Raw genomic sequence first — 20169 nt, 5'->3', positions numbered from 1 at the left:
TCAAATGCAAGAAATGATCAAATAAAAAAACTGGGCTCTTGTTCCTCAAAAAAAAAAAAAAAAAAAAAGACTACACTACCCAAAGCAATCTACAGATTCAATGCAATCCCTATCAAATTACCAGTGGCATTTTTTACAGAACTAGAACAAAATATCTTAAAATTTGTATGGAGACACAAAAGGCCCCAAATAGCCAAAGGAGTCTTGAGGGAAAAAAACGGAGCTGGAGGAATCAGACTCCCTGACTTCAGACTATACTACAAAGCTACAGTAAAGAAGACAATATGGTACTGGCACAAAAACAGAAATATAGATCAATGGAACAGGATTGAAAGCCCAGAGACAAACCCACGCACCTATGGTCAACTAATCTATGACAAAGGAGGCAAGGATATACAATGGAGAAAAGACAGTCTTTTACAATAAGTGGTGCTGGGAGAACTGGACAGCTACATGTAAAAGAATGAAATTAGGACACTCCCTAACACCATACACAAAATAAACTCAAAATGGATTAGACACCTAAATGTAAGACCAGACACTATAAAACTCTTAGAGGAAAACATAGGAAGAAAACTCTTTGACATAAATCACAGCAAGATCTTTTTTGATCCACCTCCCACAGTAATGGAAATAAAAACAAAAATAAACAAATGGAACCTAATGAAACTTAAAAGCTTTTGCAAAGCAAAGGAAAGTACAATCAAGATGAAAAGACAGGGTTTCCTTGGTGGCGCAGCGGTTAAGAATCCGCCTGCCAATGCAGGGGACACGGGTTCGAGCTCTGGTCCGGGAAGATCCACATGCCACGGAGCAACTAAGCCCGTGTGCCACAACTACTGAGCCTGCGCTCTAGAGCCTGCGTGCCACAACAACTGAAGCCCGCATGCCTAGAGTCCATGCTCCGCAACAAGAGAAGCCACCGCAATGAGAAGCCCCCGCTCACCGCAGTTAGAGAAAGCCCGCGTGCAGCAATGAAGACCCAACACAGCCAAAAATAAATTAAATAATTTTTTTTTAAAGTTGAGAAAAGACAAAAAGACAACACTCAGAATGGCAGAAAATATTTGCAAATGAGAAACAGACAAAGGATTAAACTCCAAAATATATAAATAGCTCATGCAGCTCAATATTTAAAAAACAAACAACCCAATCAAAAAATGGGCAGAAGACCTAAATAGACATTTCTCCAAAGAAGACATACAGATGGCCAAGAAGCACATGAAAAGCTGCTCAACATCACTAATTATTAGAGAAATGCAAATCAAAACTACAATGAGGTATCACCTCAGACCAGTCAGAATGGGCATCATCAGAAAATCTACAAACAACAAATGCTGGAGAGGGTGTGGAGAAATCAGAACCCTCTTGCACTGTTGGTAGGAATGTAAATTGATACAGCCACTATGGAGAACAGTATGGAGGTTCCTTAAAAAACTAAAAATAGAATTACCATATGACCCAGCAATCCCACTACTGGGCATATACCCTGTCTTCAAAAAGACACATGCACCCCAATGTTCACTACAGCACTATTACAATAGCCAGGTCATGGAAGCAACCTAAATGCCCATCGACAGACAAATGGATAAAGAAGATGTGGTACATAGATACAATGGAATATTCAGCCATAAAAGGAACGAAATTGGGTTATTTGTAGAGACGCAGATGGATCTACAGACTGTCACACAGAGTGAAGCAAGCCAGAAAGAGAAAAACAAATATCGTATATTAACGCATATATGTGGAAGCTAGAAAAATGGTACAGATGAACCGGTTTGCAGGGCAGAAACAGAGACAGAGATGTAGAGAACAAATGTACGTACATCAACGGGGGAAAGTGGCGGGGGGAATTGGGAGATTGGAATTGACATATATACACTAATATGTATAAAACAGATAACTAATAAGAACCTATGGTATAAAAAATAAATAAAATTAAATTTAAAAAAAACCCAAGAACAAAAAAACAATGTCCTGGAACAGCCCTAGAAGGTTCTGGATTTCAGAGCTAGCTACATAATGGTCTCTTCTATCTCCACTCAAGGGTTCTGCTGAAGTGAGGTGATTTCCAGGGCCTAACCTGGCTTTTTTTTTTTTTTTTAACTTCTTCCCATTCTAATTTCTGAGGCAGTTTGGATCCCTGGTGGCTGTCAGCATGTCACCCCTACTGTGGCCTCTGTCCCCAGAGGCTTGTGTCCCTGGAACCCTGGGTACAAAGGACTCGGCTCAGGGCAGGCACTAGGTCTACATGGGTTGGCAGGATGAGTGAAGAGACGAAGGTGACTCAGTCTCCTGCTCCAGGCTGGCCGGGCCATGCTGCAGCAAAGCTCAGGTCTGGGCACCACACTCGCACTGGGAGACAGAGAAACCTACGAGGAAGGAGAGTCTGGAGAGGCACAGCCGGGGGGTGTGGTTGGATCAGGTCACCTTTAACCACCTCAGTGGGGGCAGGCAGGGGATGAGCGTGGGAGGTCATAAGCAGATTTAAAGAGGTCAGAATGTGGGAGAAACAAGAGCCCCAGCAGGTCCCAGAGGAACTTAAGGGCCTAGAAGCAACAGGGCCTGTGAAAGGGCAGAGCTATTGAGGCAGACAATGGGAAGAGCAGGAGAGGGAGGGGATGGATAGGGCACCAGAAGCTGCTCTGAACGCAACCCACAATATACCCCTTTGTTGGAGGAGACCTCAGCAGGGCGGTGGGAAACAGCAGTAATGAAAGGACCTTGGGATAACGAGATGCTGTGGGTGGTCGGAGCAAGGTGTTTTGGCAAAAATGCTAAATGCAACAATGTGGGGAGATGGGCAAGTTTCTGCCACCACAGGAGGTGAGTGTGTAACCAGGGCAACAACAGCAGAGGGATGCCAAGAGGATGGGGCTCCAGGGAGCCAAGCAGTAGCCCAGAGGTGGCACATGAGCCCCTATCCACATTGGCCATGGGAACACGAGGCAATTAAAGGCATCCAGCAGAATCCAAGCACGAGCCCAGAAATACACCACCTGCCTCCTTGCATTCCGCTCTGCTGCCCACACACGTCCAGTCACCAGCTCTCCCACGTCCCCCGTGCAGTCCACCCCATGGCTCTGGGGCAAGGTCTTATCCCTGCTCACCTGGCCGCTCCGTCAGAGCATATGAAGCAGGCTGCATGAGCAGCCCCCACAGGCGCAGGTGCCCTTCACGTGGAGAGCACCAGAACACACCACATGCCCTGCACTTCATTTTACTCTCAACATCCCAGGGTAGAATGGCAAGTGTCAGAGTCACTTTTGGAAGTGGCAAACAGCTGGGATGGGAATGTAAATGTCAGCTCTGGCTCTGGGCACTCATCCTACTGCAGGGCTATCAGAACTACCACATGGTGTAACTCACAGTCCCTGAGCAAGTGCCCCTTGGCCCAAGTTGATGGATGGTCAGCCTGCAGCCCAGAGACCTACCCCTGGAAAGCTACCTCCCACCAACACAATCCCCCGGGAAGTGGCAGATCGGTCCTGCAGGTGAGCTTCGTCTCCCACCAGGATTCTGTCCTCCGCCTGGCAGCACTCACTCTCCTGAACAAGGCTCTGTGAGAACCTTTGCCCAAGCCCACCTGTTCCTGGTGCAGTCACCTGGGCTCGCCCACAGCTCAGAGACTGCCCAAGCAGAGGAGGGTGACAATTAAAAGTTGCTAAACGTGGCAGACAGCAAAGCTGCTGATGGCATCACTCTGTCATCATTCCCACAAGAGCCTCTTCATCCATCCTGCCTCTAGGAATAGAACTCTTGACAAAAGCAATAACGTTAGGCCCACAACGTCGCATTTCATGTCAGGTGAATCACAGAATCTCCAAGTTGGCGGGACCATAACAGTCCTCTCGTACGGTCTACAGATGGTGACTCACCTTCTGTGTCACTCCTTTAGAAGCAGCTGCTCCAGGCCTCCCATGACAGGAAGCTCCCTCTTTCAAGGTGACTCTCCTTGTCTTCAAACTGCTCTCACACTCACACAGGCCTTCCTCACATCTGGCCAACATGTATCTCCCGATCACTTCCAACATGACCCTAGCTTGGCCCTCGCCACTCCAGCACCTCCAGTCACTGGATAAAAATTCAGATTTCTCCTCTCAAAATCACCTGTCACAGGCTTTCCTTTCCAGAACTCTCTCCTCTTCCAAGATTCCTACATTTGCTTATATGCAGGTCTGGCCAACAACCCCCTAAGTGCATCTCCAGCAGGCTCCCCACTTCTTCCTGGAGCCCAGCCCCAGAAGAGAACACTCCCAGCCAGCAGGAGCAGCCTAGTCTACCTGACAGTCACTTCTGGGTCCTTGCCCAGGGCCTCACCTGCAACCACTGGTGCTTCCCTCAAGAGAAGCAGGAGAAAGTATTGGGAGCATATGTACTGATACACATGCTGTCCTCAAGAACCTTACAGGCTGGGGAGGGAAAAGATGTCCACAGATGACAGCCTGGGAAAGTGCTGAAACAAAGACTCCAGCAACACGCTAAGGCATATGTGTCAGGGAAAGTAGACTGTAGGCATGGGAAGGCCAAGAACTCTGAAGCCAAGATGGCCTGGATTCAAATCCCAAGCCTGCCACCCTCTGTGAGACCCTGGACAAGCTACTTAACCTCACTAGCCTCAGTTTACTAATCTATAAAATGAGGGGATTATACCCACTGACAAGATTATTGTAGAGATTAGACATGCTGGGTGTAGAACCCTCAGACCTGTGCCTGGTACTCAGTAGGCTACACAATGGCAATGGTTGGCATGATTCTTAATGGAAGCAATCTTTGAATTGGATGATTGAGAGCCAGTCAAATTTCTTAGGTTGACACTGAGAATAGAGGGAAAATCCTGAGCAAAAGCATAGTGTGGAGTGAAAGGAGCAAACATCTCGGGTCCATGGTGTGTAGGGAATGGGGTGGAGCGTGGGGCCAGGGCTGGGGGCTAGAGTGTCTAGAGTGTCAGCATTGTGGGGCAGGTGCTGAAGGAGGCCCCACTTGTGTGCATCCCTCCACTACTGGGTCCCATGTGGGGATGTCAAAGCAGGACTCTACGTACTCTCCGGGGCAGAGGGCAGCTTGGGGTCTTTTCTCAATCTGCCTCATGAGATGATGCTCCTCCTGCAGGGCTGCAGGATGGCTCTGCCCCCCAACTCCTTCTCTTTCTAAACTATGGCTCACATGTACTATGTTGAGCCCACTCGCTAGAATCCTTGATCTGACCCAAACATCCCCAGGACACCAGGCTCCCCCATTCCAAACTGGGATTATTCCAACAGCCCCCAGTTAGTTTCCCTCCAGCTAGTCTCCCACAACACTTCCTGTTACATTTCCCCTTCACTGTCAGAGGGCTCCCTCCCACCTAATGCTTGGAATCTCCAAATAATCCCTGGCACTACAGAGCTCCCAGCAACAAACACCAGGCCTGGCCCGGCCTCATCAACCTCTGCTGTTATTCCCAAACAATCTCCTGTTTATTCTGGAGCACAGTGAGCAACATCCCCTTCTCTGAGCTTCCTCCTCCTCAAAGCCCACCTCCTGAAGGAAGTCCTCTATTCAAGTCCACAGAAACTACTGAGCCTGAAAGAGAGCTGCATGGATAGAGCCCCTGGGAAACAAGCACACAAGACAGTGTGGTATACATGAGAAACCACTATAAGGGGGCAGGGTGCCTATTAGAAAGGCACCAAGTGCCATGGGACTTACTGTCAGGTGAGGAATGCACACCTCCAAACCTTGCTGAGTTCAAAGTGGGCAGTCCCTTATTTGCACAAGAAGCTAGACGGAAACACCTTCCTGAGGCTCTCAGACAGGGCCTTGCTTACTCAGAATGCCTTCATAAGGGCAAATGACCATCACACAGTAGAAGACAGATGGTTGGGTGAGGATGGGGGCAGGGCCCAGTCCTAAGAAGGGGGGCCAATCCACCACCTGACCTGCGCCCCATGGCCCATGTTCCAGACTGCCCAGGCCTGTGCTGGCATGTGCCTGCCAACAGGGGTTCGTTCTGTGGCCATTTCCTATTCCTAGTCCTTTCTCCCGGGCAATCTCAAGTTTCATGGGGATGGGGAACAGGCCTTCATGTCTCTCTGCATCATCCCCAGTGCACTTACGGGTAGGCAATTACAAGCAAAAGAGAAAGATGCCTGGTCTCCAGCTCAGAGAGCCTGATCTAATGATAAGGTATCCTTACCCAGGAAATACCCCAGACAAACTCCTCCCAATCCAGAGCTCTCTGCAGATGGTGGTGGAATCTCCTCTCAGGGTCTGCCAAGCTCCTGGTAACAGACAGGTGCCATCAGTGCTGGCCAGGGATTTGAATCTGGGACTGGGAACTGATGTTTTCAGCTTCAGATGAAGGGCAGTGGGGGCCAAAGGTTGGGCAGTGCCCCCATACACACCAGGAGCCCCAGACCCGTGCCACGTGATTCCAGCAGAGCAGGAAGCAGAGTCTCAGGACTCAGTCTGTGGCCACAATAGGAGCAGGAAGCCTGAGTTCATTCCCCACCCTATTTATTTGTCATTCTCTCACCCTCAGATAATCAACAGCCAGTTAGCAAGGCTCTGCAAGCTCCCATTAGATAAACTGCCTGATCAACGACTGCCAGAATCAGGAACTCCTGGGCAAACCTACAGACTTCTGGAAAGAATCCTTCCTTTGTCAGCAACTCTTGGGAAACCTCCCTGCCTCCTGTAGCTAAGCTACACCACACAGAGCTCCAAGGGCAAGCCAGGCAGGGCCCTGGCACAACACTGCCTCTGTGAGGTCCCACATCTTCTGACCTGTGATGAAACCCAGCCCAAAGGGTGAGCAGGGCGGTGTCCGCTGTGACCACTGCATCACAGCCTGGGCTTCCCAGCCAGTTGGCATTTGTTTTGTTGAATCCATTTGGAGCACAGAAGAAAACATGAAAAACTTTAGGGGAGAGCTGGAGAATGTCCCAGTTTCTCCTTCACCTGTGGTCAGCACAGAGCTGGCTGCAAGAAGGTGGCTTCCCTCCCTTCCTCTCACCACCCTGAGGCACGTGATGTGGGGACCCCCTAGGGAAGGCCAGCCCCCATGCTCACAGGAGGGAAATCCTTGACTGACCCCACGACCATGTCCTGAAGCTGACAGGGAAGATGATCGAGCACAGGACCACAAGCACTGCAGGCACTTTGCCTTCATGAGGCTTTGGGGCAACTCCTGTAGGAAATGCTGCTCTGGGCCAATTGGTTGAGACCAGGGAGGGCCCAGTCCAACATTCCTGGGAGGAAAGCTGGGCTGCAGAAGGGAGCTGGTCCCAGAGCTCCCTCCCCTCTCCATGGGTTGTTCAGGAGGCATGGATAGCAGTGCAGGCCTGAGAGGAACACTGTGGGGAGCACTCTGCAGGGGCCACTTGGGGAGGGGCCCTCACTGCCTTGGCAGAAGCCTGTCATCCTGCAAAGCTTACCTCACCTCCCACATAAAGCCATCACACATTCTTCTCTTCACAACCTCCCCAAGAACATTCTATCCAGCTTGCTGTGTTCACCGTTTCCTGTGGTGAGCCTTGTCTCCTACCCCGTCAGCATCCTGTCTGAGGACCAACCAGTTCTTACTCTTTCTGCACCTCCCTTCAGCTCCCAGCAGTGCTGAAACCTAACAGGTCTTTTCAGGCATCAGGACTATCAATGGATCCAAAGACACAAACTGATGCCCTGCTGGTTGAATTAGGGCCAGAAGTAAGCATTTGCTGGGTTAAGCACATGGTACTGCTTAAATATGTGAATTATATTTTAACACTTTAAGATCAGATTTTCTGGCTTCTCTTTAAAAAACTAGAATGTCTGGGTGCATGGAGTCCACCCTGCTCTGTGGCAAAACTGGGCTGAGATGAGAAGCAGCTGTTCCTTTAGACAGGGCACGGTCACTAGCTTGCCCTAGTCCTCTGGACTAGATGCTATGGATGCCCTGTCCTGCTTCCTCTCAGCCCACCTCTGGGCTCGCCTGCAGCTGCAGTGCTCACGTGCGTGCTGACAGCTTCCCATGGCCAGTGCCTGTATCTCTCTGCTTCTTTGCCTGAGGACTTTCTCCACCACTAGTTGGCATTCAGAACAGCCCAGAAGTGCCAGGCGTTAAAAGCCCCTGCAAAGAAATTCTCGACTCATACAAGAGTCAGTGGATTAAAACCCACCCTCTTTCCTGCCCCTCAGTGGTACAATTCTGAGCACATTCCACATGATTATTCACAGGGTCCTCAGTCTGCTCCCAAGTCCTTGTCTCAGGGCTCACTTTTGGGGAAATTCAAGCTAAGATACCCTACTAGTCTCACTTTACCATTTTTACATCATCTGTCTGGCCCCACGAACACGGCCCTGAGAGCACATGCCCCTGATTAAGGGCTGTAGGATAGGAGCCCCCACCCACCCAGGGGCCTCCCAACGTCCCCGAGACAGAAGACTCACCTCCCCCGAGTAACTGTACTTGCCCCTGAGGATCTGCCGGTACAGCCGGGTGCGGTTGTCATCCTCAAAGGGCATGGTGCCACTGAGCAGGATGTAGGCGATGACGCCCAGCGCCCACATGTCGACTGAGTTGGTGTAGGGCTTGCGGACCAGTACCTCAGGGGCAATGTACTCGGGTGTGCCACAGGTGGTCTTCATCAGGCAGTCGTCACCCTTCTTGCGGGCACTGGCCAGGCCAAAGTCGGTGATGATGATCTTGGAGTCAGTGCCTGGGTGGTAGTAGAGCAGATTCTCAGGCTTGAGGTCTCGATGTGTGATGCCCAGTGCATGCAGATACCGGACGCCATCCAGTACCATCTGCAGCACTCGAGTGGCGTCACGCTCAGTGAAAGAACCCTTGGCGATGATGCGGTCAAAGAGCTCTCCACCAGTGGCCAGCTCCATCACCATGTACACGCGCTCCTGTGTCTCAAACACCTCCACCAGCTGGATGATGTTGGCGTGGCGCACCCGGCGCAGCACACGCAGCTCCGACTCACACACCTCCCGCCCCTCCCGGTACTTGGTCTCAATCATCTTAATGGCATATGGCTGCCGGGTTGCCCGGTGCTCCACACGCACCACTCGGCTGAAGCTGCCTCGGCCAATCAGGGCTTTGATGTCGTACTTGGCTGTCACACGTGGGTCGAACTTGGCCCTGTACTTAGCCACCCTGGCCCTGCGTGGTGGCTCTGAGGGAGGCTCTGTGTGGCCAGTAGTGGGGGCACCAGGGCAGGGGTTTGCACCCTGACTGGCTTCTGGGAACCCAGCTTTCAGAGGGCCAACACTGTCCACCTCTGTAATGAAGTGCTTGTACACATCGCTCTTAGTGCCACTGAAGGGCTCCACCTTCTTGACCAGATCCAGCTGGACATCCTTGGGCGGCTCGGGAAGGACCTTGCTTGTCCCACAGCCCATCACGGACACGGGGGCATCCTCTCTAGCGAGGCTGGCAGAACCTGCTCTGCAGGCAGTGCCCCGTCTACACCTACACAGACAGAAGAAAGGAACTCAGCATAGCCAGGGACACTTCTGGAGGGATCCCAGCCATCCTCCTTACCCCCTCCCCCCTGGCCCTGGATAAACCCAGACTGAAGACCTGACTCTGGTATGGTTCCCTGGAAGGGAGAATGGCTTTGGCCCCTGAGTGCTTAGAGCCCAGATGCCATGAAGGATCCACATGAAAGACTGGGTCTGAGTTCCGTGGTCTTGATGTACATCTCCAGGGGTATAATTTTCATGCTGCTCTTCAACTCTGAGGAGGGGCAGGAACATGCACCAGGCTCAGCTGTCACTGCCTCCACCCTCCTCCCTACTCTCTCCCTGGGTCCCTTATCATAGTTGAAGTCCTATGTTTTTTAAAGGTTAAAATTATTCCTCTTATTACTCTGACTCATCTTTTCTGAAACGGGGGCGTGGAGTGTTGGAGGCCTGTTCTCCAACACTATCACCCACCAGGGTGTAGAAAGCCACTTCCCCAAGGCCTCCTCCCTCATGGATACCTTCCTAGCCCTCTAGGCCTCCTGCAGGGGTTGATCCCCCACTGCAACAACCCACCACCACCCACTGCTCTGGGTGCTGCCCTAACCTCACTCTTCCCTGGATGGCTCGCACTACTTTTCTAATGCACCATCTTCACCCTGGCAGTTTAACACCCTGTTCCATGGTCTCTCACTTCCCCAGTTTACCACATAGATGGCTAAAATGCCACACAAGTCCCAGAAATGGCTAAAATCAATTCCAGTGAAGTAGGAACCACAAGCCTTAGCACACTGCCACCAGATAGCCACCAAACTAGCCTGCGATTCATTTAAGAGGCAGAGGGGGGAACTTCCCTGGTGGCACAATGCTTAAGAATCCACCTGCCAAGGCAGGGGACACGGGTTCGAGCCCTGGTCCGGGAAGATCCCACATGCCATGGAGTAACTAAGCCCGTGTGCCACAATTACTGAGCCTGCGTGCCACAACTACTGGAGTCCACGTGCCTAGAGCCCGTGCTCCACACCAAGAGAAGCCACCGCAACAAGAAGCCTGCGCACCACATCGAAGAGTAGTCCCCGCTTGCCACAACTAGAGAAAGCCCGCTCAGCAAAGAAGACGCAGTGCAGCCAAAAAAAAAAAAAAAGAGGCAGAGCGGGCCTTGAGCTCAGAAAGGACACTAACAACTTCATCCAGATGAGACTCAGGCTGTGGATTGGGGCACTCTGCTTCCATGGGATGAGAATCCAGGAGACTTTCCCATTTGCTTTCCAGACAAAGATGTTCCAACTATTAATACCTTGTGGCTGGTGGGGCCCTGGACAAGTTGAAGTGCTGAAGTACCGTTTTCCAGAGGTCATTTCTATCCAGCCTGCCCTTCTCTAAGTCTATCTGAGGGCCCCAGGGGTGAAAGAAAAGAGTTGAGAATTTCCTATTAATTAGGATATACAGAATTGGGGATAAAATGATCAACTCAGAACAAGCGTTTACTGAACATCTACTAGCGATACAGGAATGAATAAGACGTCCAGTGCAGGTATATTTTAACATACCCAATACAGGCAAAACATGGTCGATAAACTCATCGTCTAAATGAAGAGCAAAACATCAAAACAGGTAATTTCAATATAACAAAGTAAATGTTAGGCTTGAGAAACAATAGTAGATACATGAATGACACAAGAATGACACAGGGATTAGGGAAAGCTTCCTGGAGGAGGCGACCCCCATGCTGAATTTGAAGTAAGAATGAGGCAGGTGAGGAAAGGTGGGAACGTTGTTTCAGACAGAGAGAATGACACACTCAAAGGCTCAGAGGCCCAGAGCAGCATCCCGTGCCTGGGAATGTGCAGTCTGGTGATGTGAAGACAGAACTGGGGGCTGAAGTGTTGGAAGGTCAGCAGGAACTAGGCTGTGGAGAGCAGCCCAAGTTATAGCGAGGAGCCAGGACCTTCCTGGGAGGTGAAAGGAAGCTACCAAAGGGTTTACAAGGAGAGGCGACTCTGTGTTTAGAAACAAGTATAAGGCTGAACTGGAGGAGGGTCAAAGTGGACTGAAAGGGCCAGTGAGGAAGGTAGCAGCACAGACAGGGTGGCGGAATGGAGAGAGGTCAGCAGGAGAAGTGACAGGGACCGGAGGCTGGACATAGGGGTGAAAGGGAGGAGAGGACAGCACTCCAGTCCCTCACTCCAGCTCCTGGGCAGAAGGTCAGGAGTGCAGCAGGAGGGACAGGCTTGGGAAGCAGTAGGAAGAGTTCAGTTCTGGAAGTGCTGCAGTGGGGTGGCTGGATGTAGAATCTAATGGTTGAAAAGATCTGGTCAACCAAGGGGGAAAGAGGGGGATAAAATGGGAGATTGGGGTTGACATATACACACTGCTTTATATATAAAATAGATAATAAGGACCTACTGTATAGCACAGGGAACTCTACTCAATACCCTGTAATGACTGATATGGGAACAGAATCTAAAAAAGAGTGCATATATGTATATGTATAACTGATTCACTTTGCTGTACACCAGAAACTAACACAACATTGTAAATCAACTACACTCCAATAAAAATTAATTTAAAAACAAAAAAGAAGAAGGAAAAGAGCTAGTCAGGGTCAGAGATTCCATGGCTGCCCAGGGGCAACACCAACCCCCACCCCCAACCTGTTTCAAAGCCAGCAAAAGATCCCATGAAAGGCAGCAGAGGGAGACCCAGGGAGGTTTTTGCTGGGGCACCTTGAGGGTCACAGAGAACCCACACAGAGGCCCTGAGTGAGAGTCTGAATCCAAGATGGTGGTAACTGACCAATGTGGCTAAGGTGGTGATAACTGACCAATAACTGACCAATGTTCCCAAGGAAAAAGCTCACCTCTGAAATGTACACAAGACCTTGATTACCAATCCATCAGACAAAAAGACCAAAGATTAAGGGCTCAGGTTTTAATCAGTATGTCAGTATGACTCTCAGCAGAATGAGATTTATCTTTCCTCACATAAGAGGAAAAGATTCCTCAACCAACATGGGCTCTTCAGGATTTGCTGCAGTTTTCACCCAAATGCCCAGGAGATCCCATATAGCAGCTTAGGAAATCATGTTTAAACACAGGCATTTAGGGATTCCCTGGTGGCACAGTGGTTAAGAATCCGCCTGCCAATGCAGGGTACACGGGTTCGAGCCCTGGTCCAGGAAGATCCCACATGCCGCAGAGCAACTAAGCCCGTATGCCACAACTACTGAGCCTGTGCTCTAGAGCCTGCGACCCACAACTACTGAGCCTGTGTGCCACAACTACTGAAGCCCACGCACCTAGAGCCCGTGCTCCAAAACAAGAGAAGCCACCGCAATGAGAAGCCCATGCACCACAACGAAGAGTAGTCCCCGCTCGCCCCAACTAGAGAAAGCCTGCGCGCAGCAACGAAGACCCAATGTAGCCAAAAATAAATAAATTAATAAATTATAAAAAAATAATAAACAAAGGCATTTAGAAACAAGGTTCTTTTTCACAGAGGCCAAAGATTAGAACTGTGGACTTTGGAATTTTGCAGACTCATCTCTTCCTTCAGGGAAAATACAAGACTTAATACAGTAAAGGGCTGCAGCTCAGGAAAAAAAAGCTCTTGGGCCAGGATTCCTGAGGCAGAACACAGGCCCTGATCCCCAAGACCGCACTGTGAACAACATCTACCACCATTCAGAGAGAAGACAAATTGCATGGGTGACGCAGCACAGCTACTCAGATGTCACTTCTTCCTGGAGAGGAGGTACAACCCTAGATCTGCAAAATAAGTAACTGTCTCCAGGTGTACCCACAGGCTCTTTTTGTTTAGATGTGCATATCTAGTCTGGTCCTGATGAGAAAAACTAAGGTTTACAAAAGAAAAGGGCTGACTTTTCACTTTAAACAAAGTCTAAGCAAGGATCTCAAGTCAGCAGTGAGACAGCCAAGGATTATCCCTCTCTGACCTTCCTTATTCCTTTCTGGGACACAGTTTCTCTCATATTTGTTCCAATTAGAAACTCTTCAAAGACAGGCTGATGCTGGTACTCCACCTTCCCAACTACAGATCAAGAGTGCAGGAAAGAAGGTACCAGCTCTGATGCGGGGAATTGCTGATGACCTCCAGGTGATCATAGCTGCTCCACACTCCAATCACATCTGTTAAATTCTCTTTTCACATCAGTTAGGTGAAAAGGCAAACAGGGACAAGGGAAGCAGCTGGCAAAATTCCTTCTGTGAAGAGGGCAAAGTGTTTTCCTGTCCTCAGCTCTCATGTATGTGCCCCCAGCAGAGTGACCAGGGTGGGGGTGAATGAGGAAAGCCTCGAGAAGCGACCTCCCAGGAAGGTCATGCTATGCCAGCTCTCACAAATCACTATTCTGTCTCATGACACCAATCCTAACACATCTTACAGAAAGTATTGAACTCTCTGGAGTCGGCCTCCACACCTTCAACTCCAAGCCTGACCCAAAGCACTCCTCAAAGAAGGTAAGCATATTGGACAGAGTGCAGCAGTAGGCATGAGCATTCAGCACTACTGTCCTCGCTAACACTTTATAGAAATGACATGCCAAAAAGGTAGAAACTTGTCCAAAGCCACTCAGATAGTGACAGTCGAGAATGAACCAAAATCTCATTCTCCATCCAGAGCTCCTTCCACCAAACCAGATAGACTCCAGAAGTGCCTGGGGCCTAGCTGAGCTCAGACTCACCAGGCCAAGGTCTCAATCCTTCCTCATACCACTCAGCTGATGAATCAACGAACCTTCACGAGGATCTTTTTTTTTTTTTTTTAATTTATTTTTGGTTGTGTTGGGTCTTCATTGCTGTGCACGGGCTTTCTCTAGTTGTGGCAATCAGGGGCTACTCTTCGTTGCGGTGCGCAGGCTTCTCATTATGGTGGCTTCTCTTGTTGCGGAGCACGGGCTCTAGGCTCACGGGCTTCAGTAGTTGCGGCACACTGGCTCAGTAGCTGTGGCTAATGGGCTCTAGAGCTCAGGTTCAGCAGTTGTGGCACACAGGCTTAGTTGCTCCGCGGCATGTGGGATCTTCCTGGACCACGGCTCGAATCCGTGTCCCCTGCATTGGCAGGTGGATCCTTAACCACTGCGCCACCAGGTAAGCCCAAGGATCTTTTCTGAAGGGCATGTTCCAAAACCTCCATTCCACGTACAATCTGGGTCACACTGCTCACGGCTATACTCTAGATTACTTTTGATCACTAGAGTTGTCAGCCTTTTGAGGGAAGGGGCCACTTCTCAGGTTTCTAGAACTCTCTGGCTCCCAACCAAGTGCTGAGCTCTGAACAGGCATTCAATGTTTGTTAACACTGAGTGAAAGGTGGGCTGGTTCTCAGGCTTCTTTTTGCTGCAGGGCAACAATCCCAGAACCTCAGAAATTTTCAAGTGGCAGGAAGAGGCCAGATTGGTGGTTAAACCAAAGCCATGCTCTTTGGGCGCCTGTATAAATGTCCTCAAAAACAAAGGAAGCCAGAGTTCTCGGGTCTATTTGGGTCTTACAGATTGTTATCTGAACTCCAAAGCAAGTTTGTCCATAAACTGCCAGACCCATCTGTGGGGAGACCAGGGGCCTAGGAGCAGAGGACAGGGATGGATCCTGAAACAATTTTCCCGGCCACAGAAGTCTGTGGATGCCTCCCAGGCAGGCACCCAGCCCACTCCAATAACACCTCCTAAGACCGTTCTCCACGGCAAAGCTTCACAACCTTTTGCCTGCAAAGATCTCTATATTCTGCTCCCATGTTTTGAAAGACTGTCTATCAAAATGAAGTAGGCAGTAATCTCTCAGGAATCCCAGAAATAAGTAACTGCTAAACAGCACTTCTAACCATCACGAGGCAAGCAGGGATAGCAGGCAAAGAAGTCTGTCACTTTAGATAAAAACCCCTGACCACACACAAAAATAAACTCAAAATGGCTTAAAGACTTAAATATGAGACAAGACACCATAAAACTCCTAGAACACAGGCAAAACATTATCTGACATAAATCGTACCAATGTTTTCCTAGATCAGTTCCCCAAGGCAATAGAAATAAAATCAAAAATAAGCAAATGGGACCTAATCAAACTTATAAGCTTTTGCACAGCAAAGGAAACCATAAACAAATCAAAAAGACAACCTATGGAATGGGAGAAAATATTTGCAAATGATAGGACCAACAAGGGCTTAATTTCCAAATTATACAATCAGCACCTACAATTCAATAACAAAAAAACAAACAAACCAATCGAAAAATGGTTAGGGCTTCCCTGGTGGTGCAGTGGTTAAGAATCCGCCTGCCAATACAGGGGACACAGGTTCGAGCCCTGGTCCGCAAAGATCCCACATGCCACGGAGCAACTAAGCCCGTGTGCCACAACTACTGAGCCTGCACTCTAGAGCCCGTGAGCCACAACTACTGAAGCCCACGTGCCACAACTACTGAAGCCTGCATGCCTAGAGCCCGTGCTCCACAACAAGAGAAGCCACCGCAATGAGAAGCCGGCGCACCACAACGAAGAGTAGCCCCCCCTCACCACAACTAGAGAAAGCCTGCATGCAGCAACGAAGACCCAACGCAGCCAAAAATAAATATAAAAGAAATAAAATAAATAATTTTTTTTAAAAAAAGAAAGAAAAATGGTTAGAAGACCTAAATAGACATTTCTCCTAAAAAGACATACAAATGGCCAATAGGCACTTGAGAAGATGCTCATCATCGCTAATTACCAGAAAAATGCAAATCAAACCAGTGACGTACCACCTCACACCAGTCAGAATGGCCATCATTAAAAAATTGACACGGCTTTCCTGGTGGCACAGTGGTTGAGAGTCCGCCTGCCGATGCAGGGGACACGGGTTTGTGCCCCGGTCTGGGAAGATCCCACATGCCGCGGAGCGGCTAGGCCCATAAGCCATGGCTGCTGAGCCTGCGCGTCCGGAGCCTGTGCTCTGCAGCAGGAGAGGCCACAACAGTGAGAGGCCCGCGTACTGCAAAAAAAAACAAAAACAAAAACAAAAAACATGACAAATAATAAATGCTGGAGAGGGTGTGGAGAAAAGGGAAACTCTCTTACAGTGTTGGGAGGAATGTAAATTGGTGCAGTCACTATGGAAAACAGTATGGAGGTTCCTCAAGAAACTAAAAATAGAGTTGCTATATGATCCAGCAATCCCACTCCTGGGCATATACCCAGAAAAAACTATAATTCAAAAAGATACATGCACCCCTATGTTCACAGCAGCACTATTTACAACAGGCAAGACATGGAAACAACCTAAATGTCCATCAACAGATGAATGGATAAAGATGGGTGTGTGTGTGTGTGTGTGTGTGTGTGTGTGTGTGTGTGTGTGTGTGTGTGTGTGTGTGTGTGTGTGTATGGAATGGAATATTACTCAGCCATTAAAAAGAATGAAATAATGCCATTTGCAGCAACATGGATGGACCTAGAGATTATCATACTAAGCAAAGTTAAGTCAGAGAAAGACAAATACCATATGATATCACTTATATGTGGAATCTAAAATACGACACAAGTGAACATATCTAAGAAACAAAAACAGACTCACAAATATAGAGAATGGACTTGTGGTTGCCAAGGGGCGGGGGGGAGGGAAGAATTGGGAGTCTAGGATTAGCAGATGCAAACTACTGTATATAGAATGGATAAACAACAAGATCCTACTGTATAGCACAGGGAACTATATTCAATATCTTGTGATACATCATAATGGAAAAGAATATGAAGAATATATATGTGTAACTGAGTCACTTTGCTGTACAGCAGAAATTAAACACAACACTGTAAATCAACTATACTTCAGTAAGATTTAAAAAAACAAAACAAAACCCTGAACAAGGACCTCTGCAACCTTAGGGGGAACCACACGATTCTGCTTTCTGAAACAGGAGAACTGGGACTTCCCTTGTGGCGCAGTGGCTAAGAATCTGCCTGCCAATGCAGGGGACATGGGTCCGGGAAGATCCCACATGCTGCAGAGCAACTAAGCCCATGCACCACAACTACTGAGCCTGCGCTCTAGAGCCCGCGTGCCGCAACTACTGAGCCCGTGTGCTGCAAATACTGAGCCTGCATGCTGCAACTACTGAAGCCCGTGCACCTAGAGCCCGTGCTCCGCAACAAGAGAAGCCACCGCAATGAGAAGCCCACACACCACAACGAAGAGTAGCCCCTGCTTGCCACAACTAGAGAAAGCCCGCGTGCAGCAACGAAGACCCAATGCAGCCAAAAATAAATAAATAAATAAATGTTTAGAAAACTAAAACAGGGAAACTGACACAAGACCCAGCAATTTCATTTTCAGAAATAATTCTACAAAACCACTTCCACAAGTACACAAAGATAGATTTGCAAAAGAAGGCTCATGGAACCATTCTTTATAATAATGAAAAAATTGAAACCCAAATATTCATCAGGAAGGAAATAATTAAATAAACTAAGATACAATCACATAATGGAATGCTCTGCAGCTGTTGAAATGAATGAGGTAAATCCATATATATTGACAAAGAAAGATACCCGTCAGTTTGATTGGCTTTGTACTGGTATGCACGTCTGTGATGTACCAAGGAGTTTAAAACAGTCTGTGAAGGGACTTCCCCAGTGGTCCAGTGGTTAAACTCTGCGCTTCCACTGCAGGGGGGCAGGGGTTCAATCCCTGGTCGGGGTAGTTCCGCATGCTGCGTATTGCAGCCAAAAAAAAAAAAAAAGAGTATGTGAAGCATATGTCTAATGAGAAATTTCTAAAAAGGTATAGACATATACATGGGAAAAAAATATCCTGGAAAGGTAGAAGAGAAGCTGTTGACAGTGACTGTCTCTAGGGTATGGGAATGTCGGGGGAACAGGTGGAAGGAAGGGAGACTCTTACTTCTCACATTACATACTTCTGTGCTATTGCTATATTTTAAAGTCATCACCATATATTATATTTTTAAAGTTAAAAAATACATATTGTAGGGCTTCCCTGGTGGCTCAGTGGTTGAGAATCTGCCTGCTAATGCAGGGGACAAGGGTTCGAGCCCTGGTCTGGGAGGATCCCACATGCCGCGGAGCAACTAGGCCCGTGAGCCACAACTACTGAGCCTGCGCGTCTGGAGCCTGTGCTCCGCAACAAGAGAGGCCACGATAGTCAGAGGCCCACGCACCGCGATGAAGAGTGGCCCCCGCTTGCCACAACTAGAGAAAGCCCTCACACAGAAACGAAGACCCAACACAGCAAAAATAAATAAATAAATTAATAAACTCCTACCCCAACATCTTCTTTAAATAAATAAATAAATAAATACATATTGTAGAAATGCATAGACTAGTATATACATAAGAAAAAAAGCTGGGGGAATATACACCAAATTATTATACCAAATATACACCAAATTATTTTAAAAATGATTAGTGTTTGTGTCTAAAGACACAGTTCATTATTCACTTCCGTAATGTTTTAGCTTTTAACACCATTTCATAATAAGAATTGTTACAACTTCTCTTTGGAATATAGTAACTCAGGACTCCACCTCTTAAAGACTCTATGCACCACTGCTCTACATGGTAATAACTGGTGAGCAGAGACTCCTGCTTTAGGGCTGAGAGAAGGAGAGTTCAACAGTTTGTCGTGTCCTCCTCATTTTATCCTGATCCTCAACTCCATCTGAGACATCCCACCCACTGCCCATCCCATCATCAGAAATACAGCCTCTGGCAATGTACCTGGGGTTCTCCTTCCAAAATCCCAAAGTTCAACCCATAAATATTTACTGAGCTCCTGCTGTGGGCCAGGAACTCTGCCAGGGGCTGTGACAGATAAAAAGAAGGCAGTTATAATCTCTGTTCTCAAGGAACTTACAGCCCAAATGGCTCCACACCAAGTGTCCCCTGATCCATTACTCTTATGATGCCCTGTGAGGCCACTTCAAGGCTGGCAGCCTGGAAGGGGTCCCTCTGTGATAATTTTCCTCTAGCAAATGAAAACAGCACATTTTTCTACTTTAGCATCACATGAGATGCCATGGCAACAGAGGGCTGTACCAAGAATTAGCTCAGTGATGACCTAGCCAACACAAATTGGCTTAATACTTACTGAGTAAGATTCCTGGAAGAAAAGAAAGTTCAAATAAATAAGTCTCTCTCCAGCTCTCAACAAGCGGAATTGTTTCCTTTCTTCCAGGGCTGTACTTCTCAAATTTTTCTCTGTGCACCCTGGGCCAATGGAGACAGCTGTTCTCAGCTATCTCAAAGCTTAAGGGTCAGTACTTTGGCACACCTATAGCCACTTCACATCACACAGTTAGGAAGCAATGGAGAGGATCAAAGTTGCCCAAACAGGGCTTCCCTGGCGGCGCAGTGGTTGAGAGTCTGCCTGCCGATGCAGGGGACACGGGTTCGTGCCCCAGTCCAGGAAGATCCCACATGCCGCGGAGCGGCTGGGCCCGTGAGCCATGGCCGCTGGGCCTGTGCGTCCGGAGCCTGTGCTCCGCAACGGGAGAGGCCACAACAGTGAGAGCCCTGCGTACCGCAAAAAAAAAAAAAAGTGCCCAAATAACATGCTCACACTTACAAAGTAAAAACAGACGGCTAAACCAAAGTCTCACTCACTTAACGATGAACTTGTGAGTGACAGAGAACCCCAGTATCTAGTTCAGATTTCACAGACACTAGGATCTTCTGGGGTATTCCATTCCCAGTGAGGCTCAGCTCTAGCTCAGTGTAAGAGGCAAACTAGGAT

At 48.5% G+C, this 20169-nt stretch overlaps 1 protein-coding gene across 1 annotated transcript in view; it reads right to left on the bottom strand.

Annotated features, from left to right (window-relative positions):
• PSKH1 (protein serine kinase H1) overlaps nucleotides 1-20169 on the bottom strand; it is a 34315-nt gene that overhangs the window by 11742 nt on the left and 2404 nt on the right. The window contains exon 2 of the mRNA XM_059999178.1: nucleotides 8413-9439. Coding sequence (XP_059855161.1) covers nucleotides 8413-9369 — 957 coding nt within the window. The 5' untranslated portion in view covers nucleotides 9370-9439. The remainder of the gene's footprint in view (nucleotides 1-8412; nucleotides 9440-20169) is intronic.

The sequence above is a fragment of the Delphinus delphis genome, chromosome 20 (assembly GCF_949987515.2).
Source record: "Delphinus delphis chromosome 20, mDelDel1.2, whole genome shotgun sequence".
Lineage (NCBI taxonomy): Eukaryota > Metazoa > Chordata > Mammalia > Artiodactyla > Delphinidae > Delphinus > Delphinus delphis.
This window is presented reverse-complemented; position numbering and strand designations above follow the sequence as displayed.